The sequence below is a fragment of the Salvelinus alpinus genome, chromosome 14, assembly GCF_045679555.1.
Source record: "Salvelinus alpinus chromosome 14, SLU_Salpinus.1, whole genome shotgun sequence".
NCBI classification, from domain to species: Eukaryota; Metazoa; Chordata; class Actinopteri; order Salmoniformes; family Salmonidae; genus Salvelinus; species Salvelinus alpinus.
Genome location: NC_092099.1, coordinates 12832034 through 12845974, shown reverse-complemented (window position 1 = coordinate 12845974; position 13941 = coordinate 12832034). Strand labels below are relative to the sequence as shown.

The window sequence follows — 13941 nt, the reverse complement described above, 5'->3', positions numbered from 1 at the left end:
GTAAAATAATAATCACAGTTGTTGTAGAGTGTGCAACAGGTCAGCACCTCAGGAGTAAATGTAAGTTGGCTTTTCATAGCCGAGCATTCAGAGTTAGAGACAGCAGGTGCGGTAGAGAGAGAGAGAGAGAGAGAGAGAGAGAGAGAGAGAGAGACCACAAAGTGACTTTTGTGTGTCTAGACCCGTCTTTTCAATGCAATTTTCGTATTCTGATAGCAGAAGTCGCATGTAAGTGTCAAGTGTAGACACGACCTTACTTCAACATGACCACGACCTTACTTCAACATGACTCAAACCCATGTGGGTGAGCAAGATTACTGCATATGGCTTAGGTCTTGATTTCAAAACCACCACATCTCATCTAAGAATACAGTTCAAGCATCAACAAGACCACATTACTATGTAATAATAAAACAAATCGGATCCACTAAGGACAGGATATAATTTTTAGCACTTTACATTACAGTACAGAATAAAGTGCAATAACATTGGTAATAGTATAGTAACAAGTTAGTTTCTCAGTGACATTGATACAATTTGAGTATCTTGTTTCAGGGTAATACACCACATAGGACTACTTTGTTTTGTTATAGAGGGGTAACAACACAAGAACAGTATGGTAAAATGGAAGAAAGGCTTTGAGGATAAGGCTGAAAATGGGGTTAACCGTTATTCTACACAGTGTTTGGTGTTCTAGCTACCCTGAAAAAATATAACTTGCCTATACTGTACTTAAATTAATTGGTGTCTGGCCAAATGTTTTCGTGGTGTGTAACTAAGGTGTTACTATGGCATTACCATGTTATAGTAGCAAAGTCAACAAGTGTTTTTTTAGTTTCTCGTAGGGATGCATTGCTGACATTTTACACATTTCCTAAGCACACCAATGTGCGGCAGTTTCAATGTGCGGCAGTTTAAGTGTGCGACTAAGATCAAATAAGGCCAAAATGATTTAGGTAGTCAAAGTTCTGAGTGGACTGATTGATAACAGCGACAAAACCTGACACGTTGCACATCTAGTTTTAGAACTTTTCAGAAGTTTCAGTTATGGTTGGACTCAATAGAAATGTCTAAAGAAGATTTTTTCTAAGACTTGACAGCTTGCGGAGAAGCTCAAGCTGTCAAAGGCACTTCACAAGAGCCCTTTGCTCAACAATCATGTATTTAAAGTGAGGCCATATCGCTCACTATAATAAACACACTTCTTCCCGTATAATAGTAGACCTTTATTTAACGTTCTGTTTCTCTCTTCAATGTGAACTCACAGCGCTTCCAGTCTGAGACATGTCCCAACATATTCTCCTTGCTAGCTCTTCCTTCACTAACGTCAGCTAGTAACGTTAGACAGCCGAAGAAAAGCTCTCCATATAGCTAGTTATGCTACTTTCTCCTCAAAACTAACTAAACACAGTCCAAGCTGTACTTGATATTTGAATAAAGACGAAAACACTGAACTTAAAAGTCCAATATTTACCTGGTAAATGTCATGGATATCCAAGTAGAAAAAGTTTTCCGACAGCTTATCTCCACATGAATCCCTTGATGGACCAAAGGTAGGGCGCGAGCTCCTCCCTCTCTAGACTAGTAGGCTACTCCATGAGGTCATTTAGAGCTGGTCGGGTACGCAACTGCGCATCAACAGCACCGGACTTGTAACCAAGCAATTTTAACCCTATGTGCAGTGTATGCCTCATGTGCATGCTCTTATTTAATCAAACTACAGTAGTGACGATGCACATTGATGATGGGAAGAAAACGACTTATATTTTTGTATTGTGTTTACGATGAAATTGATCTATATGACATTATATTACATGTATCTGATGTGGTGACGTAGTGTAGAATTATTTGTTAAACGAGGATTACTGGATGAGTCCTTCGTTGAGTGATGATTTAATTTCAAGTAAATCAAATGTGGTTATGGCTTTGCTCATTGTACCCGTTATAGTCAGGTGTATGGCGACACCGTGAGGCACAAACTAATAACATTCAAAGAAAACTCTCTAGTCCACTATATTTCTTAGTATTTTCAAGATGGGAGTGACCGGTCTGAAAGCAAATCAAAACACCTATTATAAACGATTTTTTATGTGCAACTTTAAAACAATCTTTTCATGACACTTGGCATCCGCTAATGCAAACCTAGTCAAAAGTTCCTGACAACCAACAGGTGGGATACCAAATGTTCATGAACCAGTGGAAAACAAACGTAGATCTTTGGTTGCTTCTTTTGTCCATTTATTAAAGGCAAACAGTACCGACCTGTCATTCAGGGCTCTGCCCCACCTGCCCTGAATGACAGGTCGGTACAAAATAAAACACATATCATTGTTGTGCATGTTCTTTTGGCATAATACATGTCATATATCAGTTTGCAAATAATGTACAAAAAATAATAATTCTTGACTCAATAAAGTTGCATTTAAACATGGTCTCTTTTTTACTTTCTTCAGTAAGGCAGTTCCAAAATGCAGGTGTTTCAGCCCAGCTCAGTGCTTTCTGTGGTGGTGGGGCAGCCAGTGGAAAATACGGAGCGCAGCGGTTGGTAATGCTCTCTAGTTGCGCAGAGATTGACTCAGTGTAAAGTCACTCACGGGGACATTACGTCACTGTAAAATCTACTGGGAGAGCTCGAAAATTCAAGCCCCTTGGGTGCTGCCATAGAGTTACATTAGAAGTGCCCCTCCAAGAAGGCCCAAGGTCATTGGCCACAATATAAACTCAGCAAAAAAAGAAACGTCCTCTCACTTTCAACTGCGTTTAATTTTCAGCAAACTTAACATGTGTAAATATTTGTACGAACATAACAAGATTAAACAACTGAGACATAAACTGAACAAGTTTCACAGATATGTGACTAACAGAAATGGAATGTGTCCCTGAACAAAGGGGGGTCAAAATCAAAAGTAACAGTCAGTATCTGCTTTGGCCACCAGCTGCATTAAGTACTGCAGTGCATCTCCTCCTCATGGACTGCACCAGATTTGCCAGTTCTTGCTGTGAGATGTTACCCCACTCTTCCACCAAGGCACCTGCATGTTCCCGGACATTTCTGGGGGGAATGGCCCTAGCCCTCACCCTCCGATCCAACAGGTCCCAGACGTGCTCAATGGGATTGCCATGGCAGAACTTCCCTTGCCATGGCAGAACACTGACAATCCTGTCTTGCAGGAGATCACGCACAGAACAAACAGTATGTCTGGTGGCATTGTCATGCTGAAGGGTCATGTCAGGATGAGCCTGCAGAAAGGGTACCACATGAGCGAGGAGGATGTCTTCCCTGTAACGCACAGCTTTGAGATTGCCTGCAATGACAATAAGCTCTGTCCGATGATGCTGTGACACACCGCCCCCAGACCATGACGGACCCTCCACCACCAAATCGATCCCGCTCCAGAGTACAGGCCTTGGTGTAACGCTCATTCCTTTGACAATAAACGCGAATCCGATCATCACCCTTGGTGAGACAAAACCGCGACTCATCAGTGAAGAGCACTTTTTTGCCAGTCCTGTCACATTCGATTTTTTCACATCAGAGTTTTTTCAGATCTAATTGGTAAAAAAAAACTATTAGTAATACAAATTACGTTTTTTACAATGCCTATAATTATTTTCTTGAGCAGAATAAATGTTGTGTTTTATTAAAATATAACAGAATATGATTTTTAAGAAAGCAACAGTCCCTCTTACTCCTCCTCCCCTCTGTGAGGCAAGGTTATTGTTGGACTCAAGTGTTTTTTCAGCAGTACAGCAGACGTCAGAGGGGCAATCGACCCTGTCAGATGGCTGGGAATGGGCAGTCATTGGCAGGGAAATGTGCCCTGTCCATCTGCAACTCAGCATACCATCAACCACTCCATCCCTCCACAAGAGACTATGAGGCCTCAGAATTACATACACAGAAGGTACCAAAGGTTTGGGTGAAAAGTGTGTGAGGAGAATCACATATATAAACTTTTGTACCTCTTGAAAAAAATAGATATAGCTTCCCTGTTAATAAGGTTGACCTCCGCGCCCCACGGAAATCAAATTAGCATAATAATACATATTCCCATAAAAATCTGTCAGTTATAGATTTTTTTTGCATTGGATACGTCTCAATCCACCGCATCCGTATGCACATGCACGCATGCAAGCTAGAGTGGTGTTTGTCAGACCATGAGACATCCCGAAAACCGGTCTTCTCACAAAATCGTCTGTTAGCGTCAGAACGGTTTGGGCTACACACTAATATGGAAAGGTGGAACTCTCACATACATGTACATGTCGGTTGTTTTTCTCTCGGATGCCCACAGGCCTAGCAAGTTTCGTCTGAAGGTCCCCAGGTACCAGTTGAAAAAAATGTATGGAAGTATACAGTGCATTCAGAAAATATTCAGAGCCCTTCCCCTTTTCCACATTTTGTTACGTTACAGCCTTATTCTAAAATGGATTAAATCGTTTTTTCCCCTCATCAATCTACACACAATACCCCATGATGACAAAGCAAAAACAGGTGTTTAGAAATGTTTGCAAATGTATTAAACTGAAATATCACATTTACATTAGTATTCAGACCCTTTACTCAGTACTTTGTTGAAGCACCTTTGGCAGCGATTACAGCCTCGAGTCTTCTTGGTTATGACTCTACAAGCTTGGCACACCTGTATTTGGGGAGTTTCTCCCATTCTTCTCTGCAGATCCTCTCAAGCTCCGTCAGGTTGGAAGGGGAGCGTCTCTGCACAGCTATTTTTAGATCTCTCCAGAGATGTTCGATTGAGTTCAAGTCCGGGCTCTGGCTGGGCCATTCATGGACATTAAGACTTGTCCCGAAGCAGCCTCTGCGTTATGTTGGCTGTGTGCTTAGGGTCGTTGTCCTCTTGGAAGGTGAATGTTTGCCCCAGTCTGAGGTCCTGAGCGATCTGGAGCAGGTTTTCATCAAGGATCTCTCTGTACTTTGCTCTGTTCATCTTTTCCTCGATCCTGACTAGTCTCCCAGTCCCTGCCGCTGAAAAACATCCACACAGCATGATGGCTGCCACCACCATGCTTCACCGTAGGGATGGTGCCAAGTTTCATCCAAACGTGACATTCAAGCCAAAGATTTAAATCTTGATTTTATCAGTTATGGGGTATTGTGTGTAGATTGATGAGGGGGAAATAATTGTATCCATTTAGAATAAGGGTGTAACGTAACAAAATTTGTAAAATGCCAAGGGGTCTGAATACTTTCCAAATGCACTGTATAGTGCCAAAAACAAAGGGTTAAATACATGCAAAATAATTCTCTCTCAGGTATAGGACAGACACTTCAGAACAAACAAACCTTAGATTTTTTGGGGGGACCATCTGCTGGTCCATGTAGTGAATCTGTTATTCAATGCGTTTGTATGGGTAACAGCAGTAAGGCCCAAAAAAATGTCATCAAATATTTTTTAGATATTTTTGGAATACTCCAAGGGATCTTAAAATTCTAAATCAAATAGCAAAATTAACATTTACATTTACATTTAAGTCATTTAGCAGACGCTCTTATCCAGAGCGACTTACAAATTGGTGCATTCACCTTATGATATCCAGTGGAACAACCACTTTACAATAGTGCATCTAACTCTTTTAAGGGGGGGGGGGGTTAGAAGGATTACTTTATCCTATCCTAGGTATTCCTTAAAGAGGTGGGGTTTCAGGTGTCTCCGGAAGGTGGTGATTGACTCCGCTGACCTGGCGTCGTGAGGGAGTTTGTTCCACCATTGGGGTGCCAGAGCAGCGAACAGTTTTGACTGGGCTGAGCGGGAACTGTACTTCCTCAGAGGTAGGGAGGCGAGCAGGCCAGAGGTGGATGAACGCAGTGCCCTTGTTTGGGTGTAGGGCCTGATCAGAGCCTGAAGGTACGGAGGTGCCGTTCCCCTCACAGCTCCGTAGGCAAGCACCATGGTCTTGTAGCGGATGCGAGCTTCAACTGGAAGCCAGTGGAGAGAGCGGAGGAGCGGGGTGACGTGAGAGAACTTGGGAAAGTTGAACACCAGACGGGCTGCGGCGTTCTGGATGAGTTGTAGGGGTTTAATGGCACAGGCAGGGAGCCCAGCCAACAGCGAGTTGCAGTAATCCAGACGGGAGATGACAAGTGCCTGGATTAGGACCTGCGCCGCTTCCTGCGTGAGGCAGGGTCGTACTCTGCGAATGTTGTAGAGCATGAACCTACAGGAACGGGTCACCGCCTTGATGTTAGTTGAGAACGACAGGGTGTTGTCCAGGATCACGCCAAGGTTCTTAGCACTCTGGGAGGAGGACACAATGGAGTTGTCAACCGTGATGGTGAGATCATGGAACGGGCAGTCCTTCCCCGGGAGGAAGAGCAGCTCCGTCTTGCCGAGGTTCAGCTTGAGGTGGTGATCCGTCATCCACACTGATATGTCTGCCAGACATGCAGAGATGCGATTCACCACCTGGTTATCAGATAGGTTATTATTAAGGTTATTATTAACCTTGGTATGACCTTCTTAAAACGATTCCATATAGGTTAATAGACCCCCCCCCCCCTTTAGACAGGACTTTTTAGACTCTTATGGGTTAAATACAAATATTTTTTCAATTGAAACCAGTTGCAGTAATGAAATTGTATTGGGAACTGAAACAATGACCTCAGGGTTGACATTTCCTTGACAAAGGTTATTCGCCACAATTAGATAGTGTTGTATCAAGATTTGTGTCATAAAAGTGCTGTGCTATGTGTAGCCGATATGAAATGGCTAGCTAGTTAGCGGTGGTGTGCGCTAATAGCGTTTCAATCGGTAACGTCACTCGCTCTGAGACCTTGAAGTAGTTGTTCCCCTTGCTCTGTAATTGCCGTGGCTTTTGTGGCGCGATGGGTAACGATGCTTCGTGGGTGTCAATTGTTGTGTGCAGAGGGTCCCTGGTTCGAGCTCAGGTAGGGGTGAGGAGAAGGACGGAAGCTAAACAGTTACAAATGCATAAACAAAATGAAAAGGAAGTCTAAATGGATTGTAGATAACTGAATGTGGCATATTTATTTATTTTACAGCAAAGCAAATGCGCAGTCTAATTGCTATAATTAATAATGCAACGATTTACATTTACTGTATATTGAGTATCAAAACATTTACTTAAGTCTACACAAACATGCCATTTTGTTATATTAATGAATCACTTCATGCTTTGGTTCATTCCTGTAACACAGCCAGATGCCCTGGACTTTGGGACAGGGTGTGTGTGTGTGTGTGCATTGCATATTTCTGTCCTCCAGTCTCCTCATTATGCATGCACAGGTAACCAGCCAAATCCCAGCGGATCAAAGAGCCTCAACACAGCTGAAGGAGGGAACAAAGCCAGTACCTTCTCATATTCCAAATCTGTTCAACCTCACCATCTGCTAGAATGGAAGCTGGCAAAGGCTGCCAGCTGTTGTAAAAGCATTTGATTCCAAGGTTATTCTACTGTCTACCGCCATCTTACAAAATGCCTAAGGCTAACATGGCATATCATCTTCCTGTGTGCCATAAAAGGCCTTCACTGTCACTGACAGCTGACTTCCTCGCCACAAAGACAGACAAAAGATGAAATATAAGCCGCGAGGAGCCTGGAACGTGGGGCCCAAATGAAATGGTTTGAGATCCGGTTCTGACTCCTACAGTAGTCCCCCCCACCCCACCCACACGAACAACTCACCCACACATTCCAGATCATAATCTTACACATGGTCAGTAAGACCTCTCACACCAAGCCATAACTTCTCTGCATTCCTCAAATATTACCACTATATACAGCTGTAGGCATCAACTTCATGTGCCTATACTCTGCAATGCCTAGTTAAATAAAAATACATGTATAGTACAACTGTCAGGAATAAAATTATTAAACTGTGTCGACGTCATACAAACTCTTAGGATATAATTCAAGCAATTTCATAGACTTGCTGCCTGTTCCTATCTTAAAACAGCCAACTACCCAATAACTGAGAGCGGAGCACAACTCCGGTTAATATCAGACAATAAGAGCCCCTAGATACTCTATGGTGGATCTGGAAGAAGTCCTCTTCAGTGCTTTGCTGGGTTCAGCCTCAGAACTTTTGTGAGTGCACCTCAAGAGGTCTACACATGCCGAGAACGTCTTCCAAAGAAGCACTTCCATTCAAAGACAGTCTGCTGTGGGTCAGTTTCTGTGGAGACACAGTGATGCAAAGCTTCCCTGAGACGTGCCAGATTAAGTTTCACTCTCAGAAACCGTGGTATTGTATGCTGTAGTAACATGATTAAAGTATGTAGATTATGGAAATGGTCTAGAGACGTAGGCTAGTGTTCAAGCTCATGTGGAAGAGCAGCTCCTGTCAATATGATAGGCCAGCGAGCCAGAAAATACCTCACGACAGGGAAAATGCACCCAAAGACCTTTGGCAATAGTGTTCGTGACATCAGATCTTCAGGTAGGATGAGCAGAGTTTCTAACTTGGAACCCCCCCCCCCTCCAGAGTTGCCAGTTGACTTGAACTTACTGAAGTCAAAGATTTCAGAGTTGTCCCAGTTGTCTTGAACACGACATACAAGTGTGACGCATAAAGAAAAAAATCCTTCAAGCTGACAATGTACTTGTCACCACCCTGTGGTCACGACAACATTTGCAGCATGATAAATAAACACTTTCAAACAAACTATTCAATGAACTGATTAGAAATGTGAATCTTGTTAACCATAAAACAAAAAAGGACATGTTTCTAACGCCATGCAACTTCTTTTTATTCAAGCCGTAAACAAATGCTAAGCTTTTCACTATGAAAACAGACACTGATGAAACAGTCAGTCATCCACCTTATACCCTCTTGTGCAACATACCAATTCCAAAATCGCCACCATGTGCGTTTTAGTTCACGTGCATACACTCATTAATAAAAGGCACAGTAAATGCTGGTTTGTAGTAAGCAGAACACCACCCATATCCCCACAAAGCTCCACTTTCTCACCTAAAAGCAGTTACAAATTGCAACCAATTCAAAGTAGATGAATGGATTCTAGAGTACTAAACATTAAACATTCAAGTCTTTTCTGACATCTCATGTTGGTCCTCTCATGCATGTAACTAACCCTTCCTGCTAGTCTTTCACAGTTGACTTCACATGTTTCCTTCAGGCAACTTCAACACATGTTGCTTCAGAACTTTTTTGGTTGCTGGATGCAGAAGGTAGACTTGAAAGCTGGCGAGTGTGCCTTCTCCAAAGCAGGTCTGAGTCTGCTGTGTTTCACACTTACTGGGGTCTCTGGGAAGTCATGTCCCAACTGAAACAATTAAGAAATAATTTTGTAAAATCATGGTTTACCAAGCAACCTGGAAGAAACTATTTTACTATGCCAATCTGTAGTAGGTAGGCTATGAGTAAATGGTTGACTTGCATGATCATTACAAATGAAGCCAAATTATTGTAGTTTACAGCAAAACCTGTTTCTTGGCCAACTCGTGGGACACGGATGCAGCCATTATTTTAAGTCAGATATCCTTACCTTGTCAAGTGTTCCTGACATCAAGACACTGACTAGCTGCATTCGGCTGGAGGTGGCTGCAGATCTAGAACAGTATTACATGTTTAAAGACAAAACTCAACATTGCAGTTAAAAGTGTTCCTGGATGTTGTCTCAATGTAAAAACAAATATCATCCAAACTCTGTCAATCAGCGAGACCCTGTAGATAGGTACTTAATGAATACGACCCAATACTCTAATGGAACAAAACAGGTAGGGACTACCTGAACTGTACTGTACCTGGGTTTGGGAACCTTGTGTTCCCTCTCTGGGTTCACATGGTGGGTGGCATGACTCTCCTCATAGCTCTTCTTGGCCACTCGTTTCCCCCCAGCCTTCACTGTGGAGACAGAGTGGAACCGTTTAAAATATTGTTAACATTTTCTCCTTCTTTTCTTTCACTTGTTCAGAACGGAGTTAAAACTATTCAGAGTTACTGTAAGACTAAACTACTGTGCATGTTTTAATACCAGTTGGTTTACTTCAATATAGAAGTAGATTGTAAGACTATCAGTGTTGGTAGACCGATCAAGAGGTGGCACTTGCAGTGAGAATACAGTTAAGCATTGTGTCTGCTTTTTATTTTCCTCAGTTGCTTGCAATAGGCAGGGTTCATCAAAAATAAATATACTTTACCCACATCCTGTCAAAGCAACAAGCGCATATAGCCAAACAATGTGCAGCTCTGATCAGAGAAATAGTTTAATTTGTACCGCGAGTGTCCCTTTCAGGGTCCGTATGTTTTAAGCACATCTCAGAGTAGGGCAAAGTGGATGCTAAAGCACTCCTACTCTTGATATGGCCCCAGAACTTATTTTCGAGGACATCATGTCACACCATAAGTCTAGTCAACAGGCAGTGAACTACAGTGCCTTCAGAAAGTATTCATACCACTTGACTTATTCCACATTGTGTTACAGAAGGAATTCAAAATTGATCCCCCCCCCCCACCAAGAGACAAAGAGAAAACATGTTTTCTAAATGTACATAAGTATTCACACCAGAGTCAATACATTTTTGAATCACCTTCGCACACCTGGATTGTACAATATTTGCATTCTTAAAAAAAAAAAGCTTGATCAAGTTGGTTGTTGATCATTGCTAGACAGCCATTTAAGTCTTGCCATTAATTTAAGTCAAAACTGTAACTAGGCCACTCAGGATCATTCAAGTCATCTTGGTAAGCAACTTCAGTGTATATTTGTCCTTGTGTTCTAAGTGACTGTCCTGCTGAAAGGTGGATTTGTCTCCCAGTGTCTGTTGAAAAGCAGACTACCAGGTTTCCCACCCACTCCACGATTTTGCCTGTGCTTAGCTCTATTTAGTTCATTTTTATCCATAATTAAAAAAAAATAATCCTTACTGATGACAAGCATACCCATAACATGATGCAGACACCACCATGCTTGAAAATACGAAGACTGGTACTCGGTGATGTGTCGTTGGATTTGCCCCAAACATAATGCTTTGTATTTATGCCGAAATGTATTTCTTTGGCACATTTTTTGCAGTTTTACTTCATTGGAAACAGGATGCATGTTTTGGGATACTTTTATTCTGTACAGGCTTACTTTTCACGCTGTCAATTAGGTTAGAGTAACTACAATGTTGTTCCGCCTACCACAGCCATTACACTCCGTAATTGTGTCAAGTCAACCTTGCCTTAATGGTGAAATCCCGGAGCAGGTTTCCTTCATCTTCAGCAACAGAGTTAGGAAGGAAGCCTGTATCTTTGTAGTGACTGGGTGTATTGATACACCATCCAAAGTTGAATTAATAACGTCACCATGATCAAAGGGATCAGTCTTTCTTAACCCATCTATCAATAATTGCCCTTCGCGAGGCATTGGAAAACATCCCTGGTCTAATTCGCTGCTCGACTGAGGTACCTTAGAGATAATTCTATGTGTGGGCTACAGAGATGAGATCATTCAAAAATCATGTTAAACACCATTATTGCACACAGAGGGAGTCCATGCAACTTAAGCACATTCAGGCTTGCCATAACAAAGGGGTTGAATACTTGATGCAAACATTTAAGCTTTTCATTAAAAAAAAAAATGTCTGAAAACATAATTCCACTTCGAAATTAGGCCAGTGACAAAATCTAACTTAATCCATTTTATACTCAGGCTGTAACAAAAAGTGGGAAAAGTCCAGGGGTGTGAATACTTTGAAGGCAATGTACATATATTCAACTAATAATGTTATTACATTTTGCAGTAGCTTGGTGGTAGTTGAACTAATGCAAATCTATACTGAACAAAAATATAAAGGCAACATGTAAAGTGCTGGTCCCTTGTTTCATGAGCTGAAATAAAATGTCGCACGCCAACCCAGGACCGCCACATCCAGCTTCTTCACCTGCGGGATCGTCTGAGACCAGCCACCTGGACAGCTGATGAAACTGAAGAGTATTTCTGCCTGTAATGAAACCTTTTTGTGGGGAAAAAACTTATTCTGATTGGCTGGGCCTGGCTCTCAAGTGAGAGGGCCCCTGCCCAGTCATGTAAAATCCATAGATTAGGGCCTAATGCATTTATTTCATTTGACTGATTTCCTTATGAACATTAACTAAGTAAAATCGTTGAAATTGTTGCATGTTGTGTTTATATTTTAGTTCAGCATTGGAAACGTTTTTAGTAGTTAATTACTTTTGTCATGTAGCCAACTACTGGAACTACACTTTTTATTAGGCAATAATTCCCTTTCAGCATCAGACCTGCCCAATTCTTACTTGAAACACTGAGCCTCATTCTCACATTGTTTTAAGACACTAAATTACACATTCTCTTAACATCTGACTCCAGAGTGATCTGTTCTTGCAATTTGTAGTCTGACATTTCAGATTTTCCATTTTTTTATAGTTTGGATGTAACTTTTGTGACGACCTAACACAATTAATAGAACTAAGTTATAGATATCATTCACAATGACACCTAGCCTATAAGCGGGAGATATGTTCTGTGTGCTCTATTTCTATGCTTTCCGTTTAAGTTTCTGCATCTTTTACTTTTGTACGACAGCTTCAAACACCTGAAAATACAATATTTGGGGTTATGGATCATATATTTTCACAGCTGTTTAGATGGTACAATGATTCTCTACACTACACTTGCTTTGTCACAAACTTAAATTGAGCGAACTATTAGAATTTTAGCAACCAGGAAATGGCGGAGTGATTTCTGCAAAGTGCATCTTTAAGGGTAGCTTTAGTGTAAATTCATTTCTTCCAGTGTGAAGGAACTGGTCCCATGGGAAACAATTTTCAGGGCACTGTTAGCTTCCCCAACACTGCCAAGAGACATTCCGCCTTTGTGAAGTAAGGCGGCATCGCAATAATCCCGTTAATTAGCATTTTAATAAACTGTTGACTGACTATGACTCAAAAACATATGTATAAGCAAGAACCTGCATGGAAAATATTCACTTAACTACATGAACCTCAATGCTGGCCATCCTGTTCCTCGAGCACAGAATGTACCACAGTTGAACAATAGGCTATGCTATACACTGATTCAAGTTTCATACCGCATTGTGACGGTAAATACAATTAAAGTAGCAAGGATGAGAGCATTTAGGCCTACTACTGCATGCAATCGTTAAGAGTTTCCATATTGTATTAGTTTACCCCCTACGCACTTGAGGTTTGAGCGTGCGTAACAACACTGTAGCAGAATGTTTGCACAAGACGAAAACAAAAATCTATTCAACAGGAAGAGTAGACCTATATGGTAAATACACTGAATGTAGACCACACTTACTTCCTCAAAATAACCCATTACATCGAACACATTGTTTTACAAAGAAAATACGCAGTTTAGTGACAATTACGAATTAGTATGAATTAATCAACAATATACCTGCTGGAGGATGGCCAGCCTTCAATTCAAGACTCTCTCTCATTTCAGATTTAGATAGCTGAACCATTCTCGACTTCTGAACAACAATAACAGAACACAAACTGGCGCAATACCAACTCCGTTGCTTTTATACTGCTGAAAGGAAAATGACGTAGCTGATGCAGGAAGCAAGCATCAGCATATGGGGCTGCAGCAGACTCATTTATTCCACATGAGTGGACCAGACATATGGCGTGAGCAGCCTCAAAAAGTTACATTGTTTTATTTAGTGTATCGATTGGCGCATTTGTGTCTGTGGTGCGCATTGAGGATGTTTATGATCGAATCATATTTCCTACCTACCAATCCTGTCGTTTATACAACACCATTGCCTAGTTCAAAAACAACCTTCAGCCACTCCCCTCTGTGTTTGCAGATCTGAATAAAGCAGGATAGAAGTAAGCAATATGGTAATTCACCATCTGGTTGTGTGGAGCATATACATTGCTATTTGACTTTTTAAAAGAAGGACCTAGAGTACAGGGAGGGGCAAGAGATTATTTTTGAACAGAACTCATCTCACATTTATCTT

General features: G+C 41.5%; 2 protein-coding genes across 7 annotated transcripts in view; both read right to left on the bottom strand.

The window, feature by feature from the left end:
* The window catches only part of LOC139538438 (protein TANC1-like), a 179659-nt gene extending 178075 nt beyond the window's left edge, over nucleotides 1-1584 (bottom strand). For all 6 annotated transcript variants that reach the window (XR_011667741.1, XM_071340458.1, XM_071340459.1 and 3 more), the window contains exon 1: nucleotides 1475-1584. The gene's annotated coding sequence lies outside the window, so the exon portion shown is untranslated. The remainder of the gene's footprint in view (nucleotides 1-1474) is intronic.
* Nucleotides 1585-8704: 7120 nt separating this feature from the next.
* LOC139538437 (death-associated protein-like 1 homolog) lies at nucleotides 8705-13705 on the bottom strand. The gene is made up of 4 exons (XM_071340456.1): nucleotides 13371-13705; nucleotides 9748-9847; nucleotides 9489-9552; nucleotides 8705-9266 (listed from the first exon to the last, which is right to left on the bottom strand). Exons 1-4 carry the CDS (start codon nucleotides 13435-13437, stop codon nucleotides 9141-9143), a joined length of 357 nt encoding a protein of 118 aa, XP_071196557.1. The 5' UTR covers nucleotides 13438-13705; the 3' UTR covers nucleotides 8705-9140.
* Nucleotides 13706-13941: the final 236 nt, after the last annotated feature.